At 35.9% G+C, this 26,968-nt stretch overlaps 1 protein-coding gene across 1 annotated transcript; it reads left to right on the plus strand.

The window, feature by feature from the left end:
- Positions 1-8,302: 8,302 nt before the first annotated feature.
- LOC145297870 (uncharacterized) lies at positions 8,303-8,638 on the plus strand. Its single transcript, XM_080144195.1, has one exon. It carries the CDS (start codon positions 8,303-8,305, stop codon positions 8,636-8,638), a length of 336 nt encoding a protein of 111 aa, XP_080000321.1.
- Positions 8,639-26,968: the final 18,330 nt, after the last annotated feature.

Raw genomic sequence — 26,968 nt, forward strand, 5'->3', positions numbered from 1 at the left:
TTAGCAGTTTTGCAAGGTTCTGAACTCAAATTGAAATATATTAAGGCATTGGGGACTTTTGGGGCTTAATGGGTGGGATGATGGACTTAGTCATTTCTTTTTTTGCATGGTGCAGAACTCAAATTTAAATATGTTAAGACCTTGGGGACTTTGGGGGCTAAATGGGGGGGGGGCAAATGATGGACTTAGTCATTTGTTTTTTGCATGGTGCAGAACTCAAATTACATTTGTTAAAGCCTAAAACTGGATGGTTTGTTCTTTTTCACCAGGATTTGACGTACCCTGGGGTCTTAGGGGTTAAATGGGGGTAGGGGGCAAATGCTGAACTTAGTCATTTTTTTATGCAATCACAGGGTACCATGCATGCTTCACTTGTTCAATTATATGCCACCTTTTGTTTATACTAATCCTTTAATTTATGATGCTCGATGTAATATACAAATAAATTAGAAAAGTCTATATTCCAAATTTGAAGATGTTGACCATCTTACCATTTATTCTTTAAAGTATGTTCAAATGCTAATTCCTTGACAGCACCTATTAATTAGATTACGTTAAAAATCAAGTGCAGCTTTTTTCTTGATTTTCATATGTTGAAATCATGCTCGCATTCCCTTATTTTCTTTTAAAGTTGATGAGTTCATTTGCGTCTGATGAGTTTAGGGTGGAATGAATTTAAAAATTAACGTAATAATTGCATGAATGATTTTGCGCTGAGAAACAGGTGATCTCACAAGAATTGGGCATACTTAAAGACATACATGATAAGATGATCAACATCTTGAAATTCAGAATATAGACCTTTGTTATATATATGTATATATATAACTAATTTATCAAGTTATGTGATTTTTGGAATATGGCACTTTAGTTCCATGACGGGTGCGTTTGTCAAAAAGAGTGTTCTGTATTATTGTTTTATTAATTAGTTTGAATTCTCGACAACAACCGAAGATTATTTTCAGAATATTTCACGTGTAATTAAAACCATAATACCTCCCACCTTAAAAAAAAAAAAAAAAGAAACGTGAAAGTTTTTAACCTGCGTCCTTTTTTTTTCTATTTGTCATTAATAGAAACTATAACGATAAACACGTATTTATATGATAAATAGGAATTTCACGGCGTAACTCTTTTACATAGTAATACATTCAACAAAAGCCGGACGACGATACCATAGGTTTTCATTTCGGCGAAAAAGTAAACCATACACAGGGAAACCACCTTCCCCGAAAAGATATAATTTACGTTTCGATAATAAAATACAAACAATTCTAAATGACTTGAGGTAACATTGGGGAGGCTTTGTTGGTGGCCTCGTGCCTCTCATGAGGCGAGGGAGGAGCGACAATAAGGTGTAAGAGAAGAGGTTACTCTCTTAAATATCTTGATTTGTGCGGCGTAACAATAGGATGGGGGCGAGAATGTGAAACATGCCATTAGGCGTAACCCAAAATTGGCGGAAGGGTGCGCCGCCAAGTTTCAGATTGGCCACCGCGTTGTCGACATTTCGTGCAATTCACAATACAATATGTGAGCAGATAGGCGTCTCTGTAACTATTATCTGTGTTAATGTTAATATTATATATCATTCTCTTTATTAGTAAATTATATATATATATATATATATATATATATATATATATATATATATATATATATATATATATATATATATATATATATATATAGTAAGTTATAAAATGTATATGGCGATTAAGCTACACTGAATATTCCGCGTTTCATCCACTCTAGCCTGAAGAGTTTCATCCTTATAAGCCTGAAGAGTCCTAGAGTGGATGAAACGCGTAATATTCAGTGTAGCTTAATCGCCATATACATTTTATAACTTACTAACTAGCTCTACCTACCTATTGAGCACTTTTGAAGTAAATACTTAAAGTTTACGCATAAATCTATACTTTCGTATATTAATTTTATGTGAGTACATTAAGTATATATATATATATATATATATATATATATATAAATTTATTTATACAAACATTGATGGCTACATATGTTCATACATATTTCTGTAATCACCCATGCTGGGGAGATTATGTCTTCAGGCCAAGAATTTCACTCGAAAAATAGGTCAGTTTTCGAGGGAAATTCTTGGCCTGAAGACGTAATCTCCCCAGCAAGGCTGATTACAGAAATATGTATGCACATATGTAGCCATCAATGTTTGTATAAATAAATTTAATATACCTGCTCTGTTTACTCATTGAGCACTTTTTGGTAGTCACATGCTTCATTGGATGTACTTCCAGGAAACTAAATTCTACTACCATAATATATATATATATATATATATATATATATGTATTATATATATGTATATATATATATATATATATATATATATATATATATATATATATATATATATATATATATATATCAGAGAGGCGGTAGCACTCTCTATATAGGGATGGCCCGTACACGCCTATATACGCCTACAAAACAAAACTATCCAAATCTAAACTAAAATCAACTTATAAGTTTCAAAAAGCACATATTCTTACAGAGAAGCGTCTTACGAATCCAGCGAGTGTCAGAACGTCGGTTAAAATGTCAAAAGAGAGCAAAAAAAAAAAAGGGTACAAAAATGGCCAATTGTTCTTCTTTCTTCTTTCTTCTTCTTTCTTCTTTCTTTTGAGACGATGTATCTCGGTGTACGAACGGTCTCTGACAACAGTTCAAGTATCAATCGACTGCTCTTTACACGGAGAAGTGCAGTGACCCATCGCTTTTTAGCTAACTCCATAATTAAATAAGATTACGTGTAATAACAAGTTTTAAACACTATATACCCAATGTAGACAGACTACTTCGAACACGGAACTTCTCTCAAAAGGGACAGCTCCAAATAATACACCGGATGCTCACAGACGTTCCAGTATTTCTTGGACGCTGAATATTTGAGGTGAACGTTAAGGTTTTTTCTTTAAACAGAAACCCACCAGCGTTAATGAAACCACGAAATCTTTATCTCAGTTGATCAAAATTGTTATAAGTGTAACCTATCAGCAAGTACGACGTCAAAAAACAATGTTATAAAAACAAATAATTCTTCAGATTTTGGACTGTAAAATATGTACAAAATGTCAATGCTGTGACAAAGATTCGAACCTAGGTTAGCACGGCCACAACGTGGGGTCCTAACCTCTAGACGATCACGGCTAACACTGACGTCTGTCACTCTTGGCAGAAAGACACATGACTACTGTCAAACTATTGAAAAATAAGGAGGAAACTTGAAATTCTCACGCATGCGCAAAAATACACTATAGCAATCATTGTTAAATGCAGCTGAATCTCTTCGCTCGCTAAGAAAAGTAGATCAGACCAGTTCTTCTAAGAACTCACCAAACACCAAAGGAAATAAGTTAAATTAACCGCAAAAGAAACTGCAAGAAATTCATCTTCTAAGAACTCACTGGAAGCTGACCAAAAAGAATCAAAATCCAAGCCCTAGCCACAAAAATAACTAGATATTGTGGCTGTATACACAATCTACTAATAAAAACAAGTAAGTTTTCTAAAATAAACTACAATAAATTAACCAAGTAACCTCGCACTGTCACTGATTAGGACTTCATATAAAGATAACAACTACACTATTGTTGTATATACCGTTCCACACTTTAACTATTGGTGACGGGGCAGTATCTCAATTCTACGAGAGTTGTCTTGCTATAAAATAAGTGATATTATAGTAAGACACACATAAGTGTTATATGTTTACATTTAATAAAAAATGCCAAAGGCAGCACGTAGTAAAAAAGCTCAGAGAAATATAGACTATGAAAAAAACAAAGTCAAGGTATTATCTGAGCAAAAAGAATACTATCAGAAAAATGCTGAAATAATAAAAATTAAGTATCATGCAAATCCTAATGCAAAGAAGACTCACGTGCTGACTCAAAAGCACGGTATAACAGGGATCCCTAGAAGAAAAAACTGCCTCACGTGCTCTTTATAACAAAGAACCAGAAAAAAAGAAGGCTGCCTCACGTGCTGACTCAAAAGCACGGTATAACAGGGATTCTGAGGAGAAAAAAGCTGCCTCACGTGCTCTTTATAACAAAGAACCAGAAAAAAAGAAGGCTGCCTCACGTGCTCTTTATAACAAAGAACCAGAAAAAAAGAAGGCTGTCTCACGTGCTCTTTATAACAAAGAACCAGAAAAAAAGAAGGCTGCCTTACGTGCTGACTCAAAAGCACGGTATAACAGGGATTCCGAGGGAAAAAAAGCTGCCTCACGTGCTCTTTATAACAAAGAACCAGAAAAAAAAGAAGGCTGCCTCACGTGCTGACTCAAAAGCAAGGTATAACAGGGATTCCGAGGGAAAAAAGCTGCCTCACGTGCTCTTTATAACAAAGAACCAGAAAAAAAGAAGCCTGCCTCACGTGCTGACTCAAAAGCAAGGTATAACAGGGATCCCAAGGGGAAAAAAGCTGCCTCATGCACAAAATATCATAAAAAGACCTAAAACCCATCAGGAAGCGACCTGCTACTAATGGAGGCGGCAATGAGCCGCCTCCTAAAAAAGACAATACTATCATGAATGTAAGTTTAAAAATAAGACTGTAAGTAAAAATACTAATTAACAAGAATAAAAAAGCATTGGAAATGCAAAAGGATATAGGGATGGTATGCCAAAAAGTATACAAACAAGATAGCTATGAATGGCTAGGCACATGGAAATAGAATTGCATCCAAAGTATAGCCCTATAGCTTTTTACAACCGTAATGATGGCACGGAATGAAGATTGGAGAAAAGCTACAGGGCTATACTTTGGATGCAATTCTATTTCCATGTGCCTAGCCATTCATAGCTATCTTGTTTGTATACTTTTTGGCATACCATCCCTATATCCTTTTGCATTTCCAATGCCTTTTTATTCTTGGCCGGTATACAACGTAACCTGTAAAAGACCACCATTCGCCCATGCATGGAGTATTGTTGTCACATTTGGGCTGGTGCATCTGCTACTAGTCTCTCGCTCCTGGGTAGAGTTAATAAGAGAGTCGCCAACCCGATAGGTCCTGAACTGTCATCTAGGTTTCAGTCAATATTCAAAGAAGGGTTTGGTCGAGACGTTTGGCACACACACCGAAAATATAAATTATCTACCTATCTATATATCTATAAAAGTGAACGTGTCTGTGTGTCTGTGTGTGTGTCTGTGTGTCTGTGTGCATTTTCCTTCGCAATAACTCTGCGACTCAAAATTTCTACAGACTCAAAATTTGATATACAGGGTACTGAGATTTGGAAAAATATTTGTTATCCATTTTCAGCCAGAAATTTGGCTGTTAAGGGGTCAAAGTTCAACGATTTGATCTTTGAGAACTCTACCAAATTCCTCCGACAATTTTGGATCTAAACACTTGAAATTTTAGATATAGGTTCCTTGGACATGGATCTAACTTAATAACTTGATTTGAGCCTAAAGCAATAAATGTTAAGGGGTCATAATAGGGGTTTAAAAAATTGACCGTTTTTATTTGCTCAGCATACACCTCCAAACACCCGGGCAACACCGGGCACCCATGCTAGTATATCTATAAAAGTGAACGTGTCTGTGTGTCTGTCTGTGTACATTTCCCTACGCAATAACTCTGTCAATTTTCAGTCTACAGACTCGAAATTTGATATACAGGGTACAGAGATCTGGGAAAATCTATGTGATCGGGTTTCGGCCAGAAGTTTAGTTGTTAAGGGGTCAAAGTTCAACGATTTGACCTTTGAGAACTCTACCAAACTTCTCCGAGAATTTTGGGTTTAAACACTTTAAATTTTAAATATAGGTTCTTTGGACATGGATCTAACTTAATAACTTGATTTGAGCCCAAAACAATAAATGTCATGGGGTCATAATAGGGGTCAAATTAAAACAATTGACCGTTTTTTTGGTCAGCATACACCTCCAAACACCCGGGCAACGGCGAGAACCTATGCTAATATATATATATATATATATATATATATATATATATATATATATATATATATATATCAATTTAAGCCTAAATTAAGATTTAAGGATTGTTTAAGATCCACCTTAAAAAAATGTGAGATTGATGAAAGAACCTGGGAGAGTCTTGCTTTAGATCGCGGAGGGTGGAGAAGGACCTTACGGGGAGGAATGAGGGTGGAGAAGGACCTTACGAGGAGTTTGAGGTGGATCGAACCAAGTATGAGCAGCTGAAGCGCGATATCCGGAAAGGGAGAGTGAAAGAAGCCGTGGATGGGAGGGGGAGCCAAATTGGTCTGGAGTGTGAGGTGTGCGGAAGAATATTTCTTAGCAGAGCTGGGCTGATGAGTCACCAGTCTACTCATCGGCGCAGCACGCCACAAAGCAGTCTTGAGTTGCCAGAGTTAACCTGCGTCAATTGCGGGCGGATGTACAAAACGACAGGCGGTTTGAAACGGCATTTGATCCAGCATAGAAAAGAACAGCAAGAACGTTCTGCTACTGGTGCACATGTCTGTACAATGTGTGCTAAGGAATGCCAGAGTTCAACAGGGCTTAAAAGCCACATTCGTGCAGCCCATCACTGAATGTTTTCGTGTTTCTACATACCTTTTTTTCTTTCTTTTTGTTTTGTGGTCTATCGAGTGTTGGCAATGTTCGAAAGCGAATTTGCTGCCATCATATATATATATATATATATATATATATATATATATATATATATATATATATATATATATATATTGGCAGTATTATTTAAACAAAACAAAAATTTGTCAACCAAAGAGTGCTCAATGTTTATACAGAGCCATATAAATATGCTGCATGTGATAACTAATGGCTACACATATGCAAACATGTTTCAGCGACCACTCTGCCAGGGAAAATCACCTCATCAGGCCAAGAATATCCACGAGAGTATCCGTCAAAAACATTACCTCTTTTTATAATTAAAACCAATAAATGGGATCATATCATTTCCAAAGTTAAGAAAGGGGTAACCAGATAAGATAGGTTATCGCATTATACAAATTGATGTGGGATATAATTTTATAGTTATGCTTTTTTTACCATATTCATTTCTATTCTGTGCATTATATACATTCATCAGTTAAGATTATTAATCCAATCTTTATTCACGATACTAGCTATTTTTAAAATAGTTAATATACGTTTAAAACATAACATTACATTTAAAGCAGGTGATTAAACGTTTAAAACTAAATAAAATTATGAGATGATAGATTAACGATTGAATAAGTAGTAAATAAAATATCTATGAGATGATTATTTATGAAAAAAAAGAAAAGAAAAACGATTAAAAATTAAAAAATTAAAAAAATTAAAAAAAAATTAAAAGTGACTTTTAGTTAATCATACTCATTTTACTTGGTTTAGAATATGTATGCGCATTTTTTATGATACTTATGATGGCGTTCAACGCTTAGCTTACCTTTAGTGATTAATTATGAATTACATAGTTTAGAAAGTGACGTTTTATATCAGAACTATGCATTATTTTATTTATATTACTCGACTACGAAGATATAAATCGTTTAATTCATTAGATTAGATTCATTCATTCATTCATATATATATATATATATATATATATATATATATATATATATATATATATATATATATATATATGTATGTATGTGTGTGTGTGTATAAAAAATAAAAATAAAAAATACCAGCGGTAGTTGACGTTATGTTTTGAGAAAAATAGAAAAACCGAATGAAATTATTAAAATAATCAACGTCTCGTCCCTATTTCAGAGGACATCTTCAGTATATTGAAGTAAAAATGCAAGAAAAGAAAAAGTCATAGACCATACGAAAAAGAGAAACAGTTTTTGAACCCTACCCATGTCGGGAAGGACAAACATATGTGTGCGTATCAACTGTTCTCTTTTTCGTACGATCTATGACTTTTTCTTTTCTTGCATTTTTACTTCAATATCCTGAAGGTGTCCTCTGAAATAGGGACGAAACGTTGATTATTTTAATAATTTCATTCGGTTTTTCTATTTTTCTCAAAACACACACACACACACACACACACACACACACACACACACACACACACACACACACACACACACACACATATATATATATATAGGGGTTGGAGAAAATAAGAGAAACACATAACATTTTCGACATCAATATTTGAATGTGTTTTAAACAATCAAACTTTGACATATTTTAATGCTTTTTTGTTTATTATTTTTGTTATATGATATCCTTAATTAAAATAAATTTCTTTTACAGATATTTAAAGATATCAAAATCTTTTCCTTTAAAAATGGCAAACCTTACGGATTTCCAAAGAGGCCAAATTGTTGGAGCTCGTATGGCAGGTGCTAGGGTAACAGAAACTGCACAAATGTTTAACGTTTCAAGAAGCACTTTCTCAAAAGTAATGACTGCTTTTAAAAGAGAAGGAAAAACATCGTCTGAAAAGCACAAGTCTGCTCGAAAGATGAAGATGTCTGAAAGAGCTCGTCGGACTCTTAAGCGGATTGTTAGAGAAGATCGCAAGATCATGGCTCCTAAAATCACTGCAGAGCTCAATAAACATTTACAGGACCCAGTTTCCACAAAAGCTGTACGCAGAGAGCTGCACAAATCTGGATTTTAAGGAACAGCTGCAATTAGAAAAACTCTGCTCTCAAAGTCCAGTGTTTCAAAGCAATTAGAGTTGTGTAAAAACCTACAAAATTGATCCCTCGAGCCATTGAAAAATGTGATATTCTTTGACAAATCATTGTTTTCCTTATTTCCGAAGACCGGCCGCGTTTACGTTTGGAGACAGCTAAAAGAGTATTTTAGCCAGACTGTATTCTCCCAACCGTAAAGCATGGTGGGGGTTCTGTGATGATTTGGTGTGTTATTTCTTGGAAATCCGCTGGACCAATGATTACTTTTCATGGAAGGATTAACAGTCGAGACTATTTAGGAAATTTGGGTGACCAAGTACATCTTATGTGTCAAGAACTTTTTCCGGAGGGGAACGCTATCTTTCAAGATGATAATGCCCCAAACCATACAGCTAGAATTATTAAAGATTGACTCGAAGAGTATTCCAATGGAATTGAGCATCTGATTTGGCTACCACAATCCCCAAATCTCACAGTTATGGCCGATTTTGGAGATTCAAGTAAGAAATCGATTTCCGCCGTCATCTTCTCTAAAAGAACTGGAGGATGTTTTAGCTGAAGAATGTGATAAAATTCATTTGGAAAAAATTCACAATTTGTACGAATCAATATTTCGGAGAATTGAGGCTGTAATTGCCACAAAAGCTGGACCTACACCGTATTAAAACAAATTTTGTTGATTTTTAAGGTGTTTCTTTTATTTTGTCCAGCCCATATATATATATATATATATATATATATATATATATATATATATATATATATGTATATATATATATATATATATCTGTCTGCTAGAATATTTTCATCTTAAATTCTTCGCAATTATGCAGAATCCAGAAACTATGCAGAAACAGAATTCAGCGTAGTAATGAAATAGAACGAATCATCTAATAAAAAACATTAAAGGTCAACAACTAATTAATGAACGTTCGTTTATTTAAAGGAATATGGAAATTATTTACCTTCATGTAGTCGCTCGCGTATCCATAACTGAGTATGTTAAGAACTTCGTTTTAATAATTTTCAAATAGAAAAAGTAGGCTTTTAATATCAATGTCAGAGCGAGAAAAACCCCACTTTATATATATATATATATATATATATATATATATATATATATATATATATATATATATATATATATATAATTATTATTTCATGTATCCACTTAAAATGCTATATGTAGATATTAAGCTACAAAGAATTTTTCGCGTTTCATCATCGTATGGAATCGTCAGGCTAAAATGCATTTAGTAGGCAAAACATTTTAGCCTGTCGAATTCTTACGTGAATAAAACGCAGAAAATTCTATATAGCTTAATTGCCATATATATTTACGTTATTTGGTGTAACACTGTTAAGAGGGTCGGCTATGGTGTTTGCCTGGATTGCCATAAATATGGTTTATTTCTATATTTGTCGCATTACCATTTTTTACCGCGAGGTAAAATACCAGGTAGAGAAACTGGAGCGGTCTATCTTTCTCTCGAGGGTAGATGGGACTCTCTTGAGCCATGGTAGGCACCCCGTTCAGTGATGGCGTCACGATAAAAAATACGCTTGATAGACCTGGCGAAGCATCAAGTATTCAGCTACCGTATGTATGTAGTGCTCAACGCGTACATGAAACTTTATGTGAAAGGGCATGTGTTTTTCCGCTATATATGTAATAACTTAGTGGAAATTTCATGCTAAATGACTTAATTATCTAGATAAATAAATCATAGCTTTATGTTGTATGTCGAAATGGTTTCCTCCGTGTATATATGTGTGTGTAAGTAAATGTGCTATGTATGTATATGCATATGTTTTTATGTATACGTATATGTTATGCGTGTATGTATATGGTTATATATGTAGATATATGTGTGTGTGGGTGTAAGTACGTGTATAAATATATATGTATATTGTATGGATATGTATGTACGTTTAGTGTAAATAATATGGATGTGTATGTGTAGATATATATGTATGTATATTTATATATGTGTTCGCAGATGTATGCGAGTCTATATGTTTATGCATGTATATAATGTATTGTTGCATTTTATATTTTTGGTTTTCTTACCTTTTTATATTTTATATTTCTGTGTCAGTGTAAGGAAATATACAAAAGGTGTGCATCCACTCCTGTGTATTTGTGTGTATGTTTACTTCCGAAATATGCGTGTGTGAAACTCGTTTTGTCCATAATGGGTGGCCGTTTGAAATTGCCAACCACTTAAAGTTCGTCCGTTGGTTATAAGCGACATATTGTTTGGCTTCTCAAGTAATTTACAATGCTACACCGGAGAGTAGATACTTAATTTTAAGGTTATAAAATTAAAAATTATCCCTACCGAAGTTAAGATGAGAAAAAATAAAAGCCTGAGATAAATTGATTGATCAGAGGCCATGTCCTTGCTTAACCTCCCACAGACCAATATCACCCCTATTCTATGACAAGATTCTAATTTTGTAAGTGATATAAGAAAATTTTTTTGTATCTTGAGTTTCAGTTTTCGAGAGAAATTTTTGGCCGGAAGACGTGATCTCCCCAATTACGGATGATTACAGAAACATATGTAGCCATCAATGTTTGTATAAATAAATTATATATATATATATATATATATATATATATATATATATATATATTACGGATATCGGCCTATATAGAGATGACGGACTAGCTATAATAAAAAACTCAATATCTACGAAACAGCCCTAAAAAATAGTGGATACAAAAATATCGATATCAAATATAAGCAACAAAACACCAATAACTATAATAAAATTAAAAATAGAAGCAAAAGAACTATAATTTGGTATACGGCCCCATACAATCAAATGTTAAAAACAAAACTTGGCAGAAAATTTCTAGATCTTATTGAAAAACACTTTTCCTCAACCAACCCCTTACACAAAATCTTCAATAAAAATACCTTAAAGTTATCCTACAGTTGTTGCGAAAATTTAGAGATGATAATTAAAGCACATAATAGTAAAATATTAAATAAAACAATGTAAACAACAACAACAAAATAAACAACAAAAAAAGTAGGCACCATGACAAAAATAAAACTAACACTAGCAGAAATAATAATAATAATAATAATAATAATAATAATAATAATAATAATAATAATAATAAACCAACCCCGGACAAGAACAACCATACTATAAATAAAAATACTAATAACGAACAAGATAAATGCAACTGTAGACACCGCAAACTTTGCCCAGTTCAAAATAAATGTCTAACCAAAAGCGTAGTTTATCAGGCTACAATATTTGCGAAAACCCCCCCGAATAACAAGAAATATTACATAGACATGACTTCCTTATATTTCAAAACCCGATACTATGACCACAAAAGTACATTCAACAATGAAAAACACCGTATAAAAACAACACTATCGAATAAATACTGGGAACTCAAAGAAAGCGGACATTCGCCGGTAGTCGAATGGAAAATAATAAGACAAGCTACCACGTGTAGGGACCTAGACGACCCATGTAGATTATGCCTTCAAGAAAAATTTGCTATCCTGTACTTTAAAGAACCCCAACACATATTAAACTGTAGAAGAGAAATAGCAAATAACTGTGTTCACAAGATAAAATTTACTCTAGGATAGCGATACAAAATAGTTTTAAAACTAACAAAAACAATAGAAAATAAACAAATAAATAAAATAAATAAACATGTATATGCATAAACGATCACACATATATGTATGTACATATATATATATATATGTATATATATATGTGCATATATGTATGTACATATATATATATATATATGTATATATATATATGTGCATATATGTATGTACATATATATATATATATATTTATATATAAACTAACAAAAAACCCACTAACCTAGTTTTAAAGCAGATCCTTTGTCCGATAAATGCAAGCCCATTTCTTCTCGGAAGCTTTTCTCTCTAGACTTCTTCTCAAACACCTTATCATGACCTGACATGTGTGCCAGGCGAGTGGTCTGTTGGTCCAAGTAGAAATTGACGTCCTCTTCCTTGGTCTCCTTTGTGAGCAGCCTGTTGCTTCTTATCTCCTCCACAACATCCTTTGCTCCAATATCAAATAACTTGTCTAAGTCCTTCAGAAAGTTAGCTCGTTTCTCTTCCTCTGCCAGATAGAATTAAATATTAATTAGGAAGATTCAACGTCTATAGGCGAGAAATCCAGAAGATATCTTTATATGTTGGATAATTAAGCAAGAGGAACAGATCTCTGAAGTTCGGAACAGAACCGAACAGAAACAGATAAAACAGATTCTGTACAAAAGGTACGCAATAAGTAAATTCTACTTATAAAATGTTCTACGCAAATTACGGTTTGGCAAGCCATAGGCCTCAGTCTAGAGAGAGTTCTGGTTTAATGGAAAGAGATCAACGTAGTATCAAAGCAAGCAATTACGTGTGCATCACAATGATCAATCATATTTAACTCAAAGATGCAACTCGGACAGGTGCTAACACTTGGGAACAGAATGTATTTGTGAGTAATTTGTGAGTATTTATATCTACGGCCAAGAAGAAGAAGGAGAAAAAGAAGAAGAAGAAGAAGAAGAAGAAGAAGAAGGAGAAGAAGAAGAAGAAGAAGGTTTAAAATTAACCGCCAAAAGATAAAGCTGATAAAACGTAAGTAAAAAAACAAACAAGTATAATATAAATAGCGATGGATCGTTAAAAGTCTTCAATTTTACGATAGCCAAATTCGATTTCTGCCACCGAGGGCACAAAAAGATAATGCGTCGACACAAAACGGAATTCAATGATAGAAATCAACACGAGACGTGAAATAATACAAATATATTTATTAAGAGTTTGGAGCGTGAAAAATAAAAAAAATATGAAGCCCAGTGAATAAGAGGTTCCGTGCTTGGACAATTTGACCAGTAAACACGCATCTTGCTTTCTTTGTTTCAGATCCAGTTTTGGACATGCTCGAAGTCAGTTTATCGAGCAGACTAAACGTGACCTTAGACGAAGAAGGACGTTTGACTCGCCGGCCCGAGTCGTGTGGCCATCAATTTTGGCCTTTGTCAGTCCTCACACGCGCCGGGCACCACGAGGTTTCCAGACATTGTCTGCGCTTGAGCAAATACAGATATGTTGATTTCGAACTTGATCGTCAACTGCTTTGTTACGCGGGTCATCATGAAAACCAATGAGTGCATAATAATAATAATAATAATAATAATAATAATAATAATAATAAAAATAAAAATAAAAATAAATAAATAAATAAATAGAACACAAATCACCACAATTTATTAAATTAGCAATAATGCACATATTCTTTTATTAGAAAAGCTAGAAGTGCCCTTATTTTCAGATAAGTAAAACCCTCCTACTAAAGCTTTATACATTACTAGCAATATTAACTCGATCTTGACCGTGTCGCGTTATTACTGGTGAGATAACTTTTAGGGGAAAATTAATTTAAAATAGAGTCGTGTTTATAATTTTTGCCCGAAAGAAAAGTTAAAATTTATATAATATTTCTCCTAGTCTGTCTCTCTGTATGTATGTATGTATGTATGCATGTATGTATGTATGTTTATCTTTTTCCCATAAACTACTGAAACGATCTGGCTGAAATTTGGTATACCCCGCCCCCACAAATAATAGTGATGGGACGTTACCAAGATTTTCTCGATTCCGATACAATTTACCGATTCTGTTCTAAATTCCTGATTCCGATACAATTACTGATTCCGATTCTTTTTAATTTCGAAATATAGATATTTGGTGTGTGTGTGTGTGTGTGTGTGTGTGTGTTAGTGTGTGTGTGTGTGGAGGGAGGGCGTTGTACAGATTACTGCAAAAATATAATACGTGCATATATTTTCGCAAATACAAAAATCCACTTTATACATGAATCATTTAGTTGCAATATTTTTTTAAATTTTTGCTATGCAATTTTGAAATAGTTTCCTCGAGTGAAAAGAAAATCTATGCACGTGTCTGACTAATTTTGCTATATATGAATTAAAATTATATTTTCTCCTAGTTTATTGGCAAAGCACATTTGTAAATAAAAGCTACGTAAAAATATGTTTCGTCATTCACTTTCGTCGTATCCTAAAATATATTCATTTTCAAACAGTTAATCAATTTAACAATTTAGTCGGGTTCACTATTTTAGTTTATTTTTGTTACATGTAATCTGTGAGTCTGCTCTCATTATATGATTTTATGACCCTCATTATATAATTTTGGAATGTTTCTATTTTTAGACGCAATAAAGTTGCCAAATCTATGCACTCCTGGTCATAAAGTACAACAGGAAGTAATTTTTTTTACACAGGCATCACCACATTATCAAGGCCAAGAGACCACTCGAGGATAAGGGTTAAAGAGTGTACAGTAGAAATTGCACAATATAGTAATCATTAGTAATGGAAATTCGGTAAATTTGTTAACTTATATGGAACGGCTCATCAAGAACTTGTTTACGTTAGACTTGAAGACAACCATATTGTAGTCAGCCGGAAAGCAGGAAAACGGAAGACAGGCGTGCAGTTCTAAGAAAGAAGCTTTGTTCATGGAATCTACGTTTAGGTTTAGGCACAGATAAAGAGTAGGGAGAATTATTGATAGTGCTTTCAGCTAGACGAGTGTTTCTTGTGAAAGTTTGGCGAGGGGGGGACCATAGACTGAAGCTCAGTCGAACACTTTCCATGAAAATAACGATACATCAGAGACAAACACGCAACATCTCTTCTGTGAGATAGAGATTGCAGGGATGCGAAACAGTTAAGGATTTTACTTAGCTTTGGTTTTTTTTCTTGGACACTCGAAGCTAAAATCACGGTGGTCGTTTCCCTTGGCCCCGCACGGTCGAATGGCATTTGTGGTACCAAGATGCTATCTATTTAGTAGGGAGTGGGTAGGCTGATTTAGGGGGAGGGGGGTCACTTAGTGAAAATTTTTCCATTTGGCGGCGCGACAATATTTCTTTGCATTTGTATCGTTTTCAGAGATATTAATGTTAACAATTGTTTCAAACAAATATGATGGAAATAAAATAATAGCATATATAACGTAAAATAATAGCATATATAATGTACAAGGTGAAAAGCGGAAAAACTGAAAAGGAAATGTGCAGCTGTGAGTACAGCTTTGGGAAAGAATTTAAGTCATATTCACCATAAGGATTTGTTGAAATAAGTTTAACCGCCAGTACCTGACAGTATCCTATACCTCTATAAGGCAACCATTCGCCCATGTATGGAGTACTGTTGTCACATCTGGGCTGGTGTATCTGCTGCTTGTCTCTCGCTCCTGGACAGGGTTCAAAAGAGAGTCGCCAACCTGATAGGTCCTGAACTGTCATCTAGGCTTCAGCCTCTGTCCCATCGACGAGATGTTGCATCCCTCTGCCTGTTCTACAAATACTTTAATGGTGAATGCTCTGACGAACTGCAAACACTTGTACCTCCCCGACGTAACTACCCCCGACAAACCCGACAAGCTACTAAGTCTCATCCCTTTACAGTAGAGATCCCTAGGTGCAAGAAAGCCTTTTACTCCAATAGTTTCTTCCCCAGAACTGCGGGTCTTTGGAACTCCCTTCCGGGATTCTGCTTTCCCAACTGCAATGATATGCAGAAGTTCAAGTGTAATGTTAACAAACATCTTTCTACTCATCTCCCTTCATAATGACCCCGCTAATTAAGTCCCTGATAGTAGCCCCCTGCTTCAAAGTGGCACTGTGCCTTGTTTGGGGTGAAAATTGAATAAAAAAAAAGGACATCTCCTACGAGGCTACGAAGTCTATTTTGAACTCTATCAAGGCAGGACAAGTCCTTTCTAGCGCAGCTCCTCCCCAGATGTGGCAACAGTATTCCATCCTTGGACGTACCTGGCTCTTATATAGATAGAGAATTGCATCAGCAGTGAGCTTCAATGTGATACGGTACTCTTCTAGAAGCTACTACCACTTTGTTTTTATCAAAGGCTGCATATCCCAAGTTTATTCGATTTTTAACAGCTGCGAATCCATTATTAATGAATAACATTTAGTGACCAAATTATATCAAATTTTGTACTCATTCAATAATATTACTGTTGATAGAATAAGATTGTTGCCTAGATCGGTTGTCGCGCATTTTATCTTTGTTGTGGTAATATAAAATCCTGTCGAGTATTTTACTAAGCAATCAAGCAAATTTTGAACTTATCGCTGCGTATTGTTTGTTGATATTAAAGCATAAGCGAGATTTATGATAGCGAACCTTGACATACAATCTGACTCAGCTTTCCATATTACTGCGGTTCACAAATCATATCTCAATTAAAAGACTTCATCAGATCACAATTCCAACACTAGTCCATTCACTAATCAAGAGCAATGTATTGAAACCCTTTGACGCATCAAAACGTCTGAAACTGGATTATCTAAGATATGCCTAGATAGGATTATCGGGGGAAAACGAAAGCGGATAAATTCGTGCAAACGCTAACATGACAACGTCTACGTGTGATCATAGCAAAGTTAAAATCAACTTAGGTATGTAAAAAAAACAAACAAACCCAAAACGGAATTCTTAAAAAATACTTTTTCACATCAGTATGCGATCTAATGCCTACTGGAGAGAACTTGAATGTCTACTGCAGAGAAACTTACATAGATACTTACAGAGAAATACCTACAGGAGAGAACTTGAATACCTACTGGAGAGAACTTGTATGTCTATTAGACATTGTCCTCAAGTGTCTAAAGTCTCACTGTATGACAACCTGACATAAGGATAATTTTCCATAGAAGTAAACCATGACTAAATATTCAAAATCACATAGTATTTGTGGCTAACACACACTGGCTTTTACTAGGAATAGTGCACTTTCTCTGAGTGATGTTACCTCGTGTAACAATACGAAACTAGATACTCAACCAAACTAGACATATTCACGTCCAGCAAGACGAAACAACCAAAAAGAAAGATATACTATAACATGCTTAAATGGTAAATTGGGAAGAGGGAAATAATGCTGTCAACTTCTTTACTAACTCAGTGCTTGAAAGATAAAGGAGTACTTAATTTCTGAGAAATCTCACTGAAATAAAATGAAACAAAGTCTAATAGGATATAACGAAACAAAAAAAAAAAATAAGAAAGGGACAGATTTTTCAAACTCTCATTAACATATCTCACCATCACATATTACACTGTGATGAATAAATTAGCAAAATATTTGATTTTAGCTTCCTAGGCCGTACACATTAATGGGTGGGACACATTTTTCTAATAATATTTCAGATTTTATGGTGATTCATACGTCTGCATTTCATAAGTACATCTCGCTCGGCTTGTAAACGAATTTCACTATTCAAACCCTCCCCCCTAACATTCTAGGCAATCATATGGTTCTTTGACTTCCGGTTTGAACACTTGAATATTTTGACACCTTCAACGTATCTTCACTTGTCTATGGATAAGATATTTTGCTCCAAAGCTACTACAGCATATATATGAGTTATTAAAAAAGTGAAGCCCATTTTTTTCTTAACTAAAAAAATTGAAGAGCTACCAAAACTGGAGTGATACCATAAAAACTAGCGATCTTTTGAATTTATTCAAATTTATATTTTTCTACATAGTCACCACCATTCTTAATGCATTTTTGCCAAGGATTTAATGGCGCATATTTGCTTCTGATGCACGTCCATGACAGGTTTGTGTTTTAGACTCTCACCTTGTCAAACTCTACAACAGAAAGATGAAACTTTCAGGAATGTATACGTTCACTTATCATAACAGTGCAATTTGTAATCATCTCTGATCGATTCGGGCGGAATAAAAAATAGGAGGCATTACTTTTGGAATACTTATTGTATTATCATTTCATATATGAAAAACAAACTAAAAACACATTTTAAAATATAAAGATCTCCGGTTCTAAAATAAATCGAGAAGCAATTTTTTAAAACACAAACTGTTATGCCTTTCAGGGTTGCTTATTGATGTCCTTGAAACAAGTAACGAATGTTCATGTTTGTAGGTTATGATTCTTGTTTCTCTACTGAAATGAGAATGATTGAGAATTCTGAAATAAGAATCCTCAATCGAATCCAAATTCCAGTAGAACCGAATACAAAGAGACCATCTGTTTCTGATAGTCACTATAAACAACTGATCGTGTGTTTGCGTGTGTGCATTTTTTTCGTATGTCCGCCAAAGGCTGTGGGGGGGGTCGCTCGAGGGGGAGGGTCACTGTTTCTTAGAACTTTTTATATACTTTCTAGATTATAATATGTCCGATTTATGAAACGATGTTACAAAATTCGCGTTGTGATTTCATTTTCTCTACTACTACTACTACTACTACTACTACTACTACTACTACTACTACTACTACTACTATAATGGAGTGATGTTTGATTTAGAAAACCACAGGTTATCGTTCAACCATCTGCTTTTTAAATGTTTAATTTCACCCTTCCTCACTTTTCCGCCCGCGTAGCGTCGTGGTAAGTCATCAGGCAATTTGCCCCAAGGCTTCTGGTTCGAGCCTGCCTCCCCCCCAAAGCTTTTTTTCTTTTTCTTTTCACCTGGGCAACGCCGGGCACCCCGCTAGTCTATAATATAAAAGCGAAAATGTGTGTGTGTGCATTTTTTCGTATGTCCGCCAAAGGCTTTTTTTTTGGGGGGGGGGTGTTTTTCTTAGAACTTTTTATATACTCCCTAGATTATAATATGTTCGATTTACGAAACGACGTCGTCTGTATCTTTTATTTCAGCGACTTTTATGTTACAAAATTCGCTGTGATTTCATTTTCTCTACTACTACTACTACTACTACTACTACTACTACTACCTACTGCTATGGCGTGATGTTTGACCTAGGAAACGTTGACGGTCTTTTAAGCACCTGCTTTTTTAAACGTTTATTTTCATCCTTCACCACTTCTCTGCTTGCGTAGCGTCGTGGTATATCATCAGGCTATTCGCCTCAAGGCTTTCAGTTCGAGCCTACCTCCCTCCCCCAATTTTCTTTTCTTTCTTTTCACCCGGGCAACGCCGGCACCCCGCTAGTCTAATATATATAAGACAAAATGTATGTATGTGTGTCTCGCAAAAACTTCCGACAAACAAACGCGTCTGAACGTGACAAAATCGGTGCTGTTTTAACGACAAATATCGAAAAATTAGCCAAAAATAGTAATTCCTTCACTCTCAACTGGACAGTTTTCTACAAGGAAGGGGTCGGTTTTTTCGTCGACATTTTCGTAAGTCATCATCTCCATTGGATTGTCTACCCTTAATTCCAACGCTCGCGACTTCTAGTTTCGCGATAGACGCATCAGCTAAGATGTTACGTTCTTTTCACCTTCTTTTCCTCCTTTGCATTACGGGTTCGAGCCTGCCTGCCTACTATCACTTTTTTTATCACCTCTCTCCACCCGGCATGCCTACCGTTGTTTTGTTCCCCCTGCTACTACCATTTTTTAAACACCACTCTCTACTCTTGGAGTTCCCTACTACACCACCTCTCCACACCCGGGAAACGCCGGGTACCCCCGCGAGTATAAAATAAAAACTGGCCTCTCCTGCAGAATTGATGAAATACATACAGACATTCCTGGAACCAAACTAGAAAGAGAGGAGGAAATGCCTACTAGACACTGATCTGTCTGTACAGGAGTTTGTCAAGACAACCTGGCATGATGATACTGTTTCCTACATGTAAATCTCGACTAAATATTAAGAATCACAATATTCATGCCCCAAATAATATCTCTTTGACATGAATAACCCACAGAGCTTTACAGGAGAAATTGTTAATGTGCTTCAAGTGATGTTGCCTATAGAAATAGCACTAAGATGAATAACACTAGATAAATTCTTGTCTTGAAATCTAGTAAGATCAAGAGAACACAAAAGAATACTATAACATAGTTAACTAGTCAATTGAGGAGAGGAACATTAATTCATTTATTTATTGTGGACTATTATACTCATATCTTTAGTTGTTTTTTCACGACGTTTCAGCCAATTATACCTCGTCAGGTGGTAACCGCGACGGGATGGGAACTTCGAATCATCTAACTGCATCCCCAGCAATTACTGCCTTCCATTAGTTGTTGTCGTCCCACCACGTTTTTGCCCAACTAAGCCTCAAGCCGGCTTTGGGTAGGATTGAAACCGCTATCTTCAGACACTGATGATCTGGAACCGTAGAGATTCAACGTCTCTATCCACTGCACCACGGGCTCCGAAGAGCGATCAAAATTAAATTTTTTTGGTCTTATAAATCAATGTTTATTCATTATTTGATCTTCCATTGTCGAGCCCGTACCGAATGGTATATATATTAATTAATTGGAATGCATTATTGAGATGAGTATTATTTATTTATTTATTTCGGACTATTATCCTCATCTTTTTAGTTGTTTCACAACACGTGGTGAGACAACAACAACTATGGAAGGTGGTAATTGCTGAGGGCGCAGTTAGTCTGCAATAAATAAATGGATAAATAATACCCATCTCAATAAGCATTCCAATTAAATAATAGGAAAACCAATGTTCTTATTATAGACGTAAAGGAAACTTTAATGGAATATTCGAATATCTATGCATCTCATAGACACATCAAGTGTTATCTCCAGGAAGGGGCATTTGATTTTTGAGAACTTCGATTGAAATAAAATGATACAAAAAGAATGAACCACCTGAGACATTGGTTACCGTTTTTAAAAGGCCGATCTGCTGCCAATCTGTGAACATAAAAGCTACTGTTTATTACATCCATATATCTAGCTGGTCGCCATTTTTGGTAAACTTTAAGAATGTCATAATTACAGTATCTCAAGGAATATTACTTTTTTTTCGGAGTCGTTATCTTTTAGAACGACCTCACGTTTAAGGTTACTAAATTTTTAAAAAAGAAGTCAAATCCTTTGTGTCTCCAAACTCCATATCATGTTTCAAATTTCCAGTGTGGCTTCTTTTCTCTGAGTTAAATATTTTCCGCGTCTTATAGCATGCATTGCAACTATGCAACCCACTAAATATGTGCAGTCGCAAAAAGTTGGATTCAAAATGTTGTCGAGAAAGGACGAGATACATGCTAGCTCAACTCTCGAATTTGAAAAACGCTTTATTAAATGTTAAAATAAAAGAATTCTATTTTTATATATAAAAAAGAACGTGTTGTTCGCTTTTTTATACAGCGTTCAGTTGTTGCACCAATAGATCCCTGTTCAGATAATACATTCTCAAAAGAGAATTAATTGTCAGAATATAATTACTGGAATCTAATGGCGGCAGGGACACAAGACCAGACGTAAGCTAATGGAAATGTGCCAAGTGCTGATCATTTTATTGTGTTTAACACCCGGGGAGCTGATTGCCGTGCCCAGGAAGTAACAGACAGTTCAGAAACGTTCTGGTAAGCGATTTTGTCATAGTGGAACTTGGGTAACGTATGATTATTTAAGAAAGTGGCTCAACGAAAACTTGCTTACATTAGACTTGAAAACGACCATGCCAGAAAGCAACCCTACGGAATTGCGTTCGACAGATGGGTAGTTCTGAGAAATAAACTTTGATCATGGAATTTTCGTTTAGTTTTATGCCCATATCGAGATTAAGGGAATTGTTGACAGTAGCTGTAGCAAGACTAGTATTCGTTGTGAATATCTTTCAGGGAGACCATGGATTGAAGCTCATTCGAGCACTTTCCATGAGAATAATGATAAAGCAGAGATAGATATGTCTCTTCTGCAAAAAAGAGGATTTACGGAGGAAAAAAAAGTCCTCTCTCGAGTTCAAAGTCGAATTTGTACCCTGTTCTTAAGGGAGAATAGTGTCTTCTTAGCAGCTTCTCCTAGATGTGGCAATAGTATTCCATATTGGGGCGTATTCGGTTCTTATATAGGTAGATGATTGCGTCGGGAATGCGATACGTTCTGAAGTGCTAGAATGTCCAGCGAGCTTGGCAATGGATTTGATGTAAGGTCAGGGATGAAAGTCAGACACAGAAGTTTGTCAAGGCAGGCACTTCCTCAAGACGAGAGCCGTCCATTTCAATTTGCCTCAAGTGGGGATACAGGCGCTGATAGTGAAAAGATAGAAACTTACTTTAAAGTTTTTACCACATTGTACCACGCCCTCAAGGTCGGAAGATGCAGAATCAGAAAAATGTTAGTCTATTTCTTTTTTTGTACATAGGCATAACCGCTTATCAAGGCCCGGAGACTACTCGAGGATAAGTGTTAAGAGTGTACAGTAGTCAATTGGACAGTATAGTAATCGTTAGTAATGGAAATTCGGTAAATTTGTGGAGTTAAGTGGAAAGGCTCATCAAGAACTTGTTTACGTTGGACTTGAAGACAATCAAATTGTAGTCAGCTGGAAAGGAGGAAAACTGAAGACAGTTCCACAGGCGCGCAGTTCTAAGAAAGAAGCTTTGTTCATGGAATCTACGTTTTGGTTTTGGCACAGATAAAGAGTGGGGAAAATTATTGATAGTGTTTTCAGCTAGACGAGTATTTCTTGTAAAAGTTTGGCGAGGGAGGACCGAGCACTTGCCATGAAAATAAGATAAAACAGAGACAAACTCGCAACATCTCTTCTGTGAGATAGAGGTTGCAGGGAAAAGAAAAGGACATCTCCCACGTGGCTACGAAGTCTATTTTGTAACTCTACCCAGGCAGGACAAGTTTTTTCTAGCAGCTCCTGCCCAGATGTGGCAACAGTACTCCATCCTTGGACGTACCTGGCTCTTATATAGATAGAGAATTGCATTAGCAGTGAGATATCTACTGGATCGATAGAAGGACCCCGCCATTTTTCCAGCGACCTTGGCAACAGACTTGATGTACGTGTTCCATTTAAGATCAGGAGTAAAGATCAAGCCCCGAAGATGGTCAAAACATGAGGCCTCCCCAAGACAAGGACCATTCATTTCAATTGGCGCCAGATAGGGATCAGAACGTTGATGATGTAAAGGTAAAAGCTTGGTTTTAGATGCATTAAAAGTAACCAGCCACTCCTTTCCCCGTTGTACAACGTGATCAAGATGAGAGGAGAGAGAATCGGAGAGAACTTGGTCGTTTAGTGTCTTAGATGTGCTACCATAGATGGTAGTGTCGTCAGCAAAAATGTCTACGAATGATGTAAGGATGTGATTTGGAAGATCATTAATGTAGATCAGGAAAAGAGTTGGACCTCTGACGGACTCCAGCATTAATACTGTGAGCTTCTGATTTCTTCCCATCAACTACCACTCTTATGAACCTATTAGAGAGAAATGATTTAATAATTGAGAAGCATTTCCAGCTATACCATAGCTGGAGATCTTGTGAAGTAAACCTTTATGTCATACCCTATCAAAGGCCTTTGATATGTCAAGAGCAATTGCTCTAGAAAGGTTGCCTCCGTCGAGAGATTCGCTAATCCTATGAGATATAACTGTAAGCACATCTGCTGTAGATCTAGCAGAACGGAAACCATATTGCGTGCCACTAAGAAGGTTATTTTTGCTGAGATGATTGATTACCTCGTTATTTAACACAGATTCCAGCAACTTACTCATGATGCATAGGAGACTTATTGGTCTGTACTGAGGGTGATGAGCGATCACCTGAATTCTTAAATACAGGGCATACTGATGAGATTTTCCAGGATGATGGGAAGCAATTCTCCTTAAGACAACGTTTAAACGGTTTTGTAAGTATGGGCGCTAGTTCTGGTTGAAGTTTTTTGAGTACTATAATTGGAATACCGTCAGGGCCGGTTGCTTTACTGGAATCAAGGTTTTTGATTAGCTTGGCAACATCACGTACAGGTATTTGTATATCACATAGCGTGTTTTCTGATACAGGAGGAAATGTTGGGGGTTGGCGGCCTTGGTCGCAAAGGGTAGAATTAGCTGCAAAGTTTTTGGCAAAGAGTTTGGCATTGTCTGATGCTGACGAGATTAACTTAAGTCCATTGATGATAGTTGGGATAGAGCACACGCTTCTGTTCAAGATTCTGTTTGCTATTTGCCAAAACTGGTGGGAACCAAGCCGCTGCTCAGCTACTTTGGACTTGACGGACTGAGCACAGAACTTTCTTGCGTTCTTTATTACTGTCTTACAATGGTTGCTGGCAGTCCTGAAAGGGGTTTTAGTCTCCATACATCAATACGTTGGAAGCAATAGAAAAAGTGATTTCTGTGCGCAATGGTAGCAACACATTCTGGAGAGAACCATCGCTGGCTGTTACGTATTTGCTGGAACTTTTTCGAGGGTATGAAACGGTCTATACCTACAATTAACCATTCCGTCAGGTGTGATACTATAGAGAACACGTCCTTTTTAAACATGGAACGCAGAGGTAGATCTGATATAAATGTACGGAAGCTATCCCAGTCAGCCATAGTGTATCGATATACGGTACTATGGAGTGGTACGTCTGAGGACTTATAAAATTTCATTTTTATCTTGATTGATACAACAGAGTGGTTGGAAGATCCAAGAGGAGACAGAACGGAAACTGAACATAATTCAGGGCAGGTTGTGAGAAAAAGGTCTATGAGACTCGCATACTGGCCGTCAGTGTCGGGCACACGGGTGAGTTCGTGAACAATCTGAGTGAGGTCATAAGCAATGGAGAAATCATAACAGAACCTCCCCTCATCATCGGTCGTGTTTGAGTGGGTTAACCATTCCACATTGTGAACATTGAAGTCTCCACATACGTGAAAGTTAGCTGAAGGATAAGCAGATGGGACGTGGTCAATTTTCTCAGATATGCTTTTAAAGATAGTAACTCCGCTGTTGTGGGGGCAATAGAGAGTAAATATAAATGCAGTAGTGTGAGCTAATGCAACCCGGAAGCACATATAGGGTAAGTTAGGATCTTCCCTGGAGATGCCCCTACCACATGGAAAGCCATCTTTAATATAGGCACATATTCCATGCCCATGGCGATCTTGGGTGTCAGATTTGGAAGTTAAGTTTCCTTTAATTACGAACTCATCTAGGGAAATAGCCTGTCCAATGCCAGTTTCGCTTAGAAATAATAGGTTTGGCTTAGTCTCTTGTAATTGGGTTTTAACCTCTGGAAGGTTAGAACGTATACCCCTGATGTTGGAGAAGGAGACATGGTAGTGGGGCTCTACGTTGGAAGTTGGAGATCCGAGTTTAATCGTGTATTTTTTCTTGAATCTTGTCATGATTTGCCGGTCTTTGAAGTGTTGCCATATATGGTAGTGTCGTCGGCATAAATATCGACGAAATATATTAGAGTATGATTTGGGAGATCTTTGATGAAGACCAGGAAGAGAATTCTGCCCAGGATGGATCCTTTAAGTACGTCAGCATTAATACTGTGAGTTTCAACGACTACGTTAATTAACTTATCAAAGAGAAAGCCGAGAACATTTCTAGCTATTCTGGAAATCTTGTAAAGTAGATCTTCATGCAAAATCCTATCAAATGCCTTTGATATTTCAAGAGCTATTGCTCTAGAAATGAGGCCATAGTCAACAGATTTTCATCATCGATCTTGTATGTGATATTACCATCAGCAAATCAGCTGTTGATCTAGCAGGGCGGAAACCATTCGCCTGAAACAGACTAGGTTATTTTGCTGGGGTAATTGACAATTTCTCAATTTATAACGGATTTAAGCAACTTACTCATGACCCATCGAAGATGAACTGATCTGTACTGAGATGCAGAGTACCGATCTTCAGTATTTTTAATTACTGGTCAGACTGTCGAAAATTTCAAAGTGTTCGGAAGCATCTTTCCTTGACGTTTAAAGAGTTTTGTAAGAATAGGAGCTACTTCCTTATGATTGGAATGTTGCCAGGGTCAGTTTCTTTGCTGGAATAAAGGTTCTTGATAAATTTAGCAACATCTTTGACGGATAAATATATGTCGTGCAGAGTATTTTCAGCCTTAGGAGGAAAATCAGGTCTTCATCGCAAAAGTTTGAGTTTAATGCAAAGTTCTTAGCAAATAGTTTCGTTTGTCGGATGAATAACTGTAATCCATTCACACCTCGTATTTCAGATTCTGGCATCTAGACTTTATGATTGTTTGATTCTTGACTGTGATATTTTTTAAAAAATTCCATTGAATATGCATTTTAGTTCACAAAAATGTATTTTTAAATATATTTTCATTTTTTAAAATCTATTTTCAAATTTATGCTAACCAGTAATATATTTTATTCTTTTTCATTTTCCGATGAAAAAAGCTTGTCTTTGAAAATCCATGGGTTAAGAATTAAGAATTTTTATTCTTTATTTTGATTACTTCTTTGAATATTTGATGGACTAATAAAT

Source organism: Euprymna scolopes, chromosome 18 (assembly GCF_053919585.1).
Source record: "Euprymna scolopes isolate OS-2025 chromosome 18, ASM5391958v1, whole genome shotgun sequence".
Classification (NCBI taxonomy): domain Eukaryota; kingdom Metazoa; phylum Mollusca; class Cephalopoda; order Sepiida; family Sepiolidae; genus Euprymna; species Euprymna scolopes.

Bases quoted from the DNA above. Each gene is read 5' to 3' on its own strand.
- LOC145297870 (XM_080144195.1), top strand. From the start codon at position 8,303: ATGGCAAACCTTACGGATTTCCAAAGAGGCCAAATTGTTGGAGCTCGT.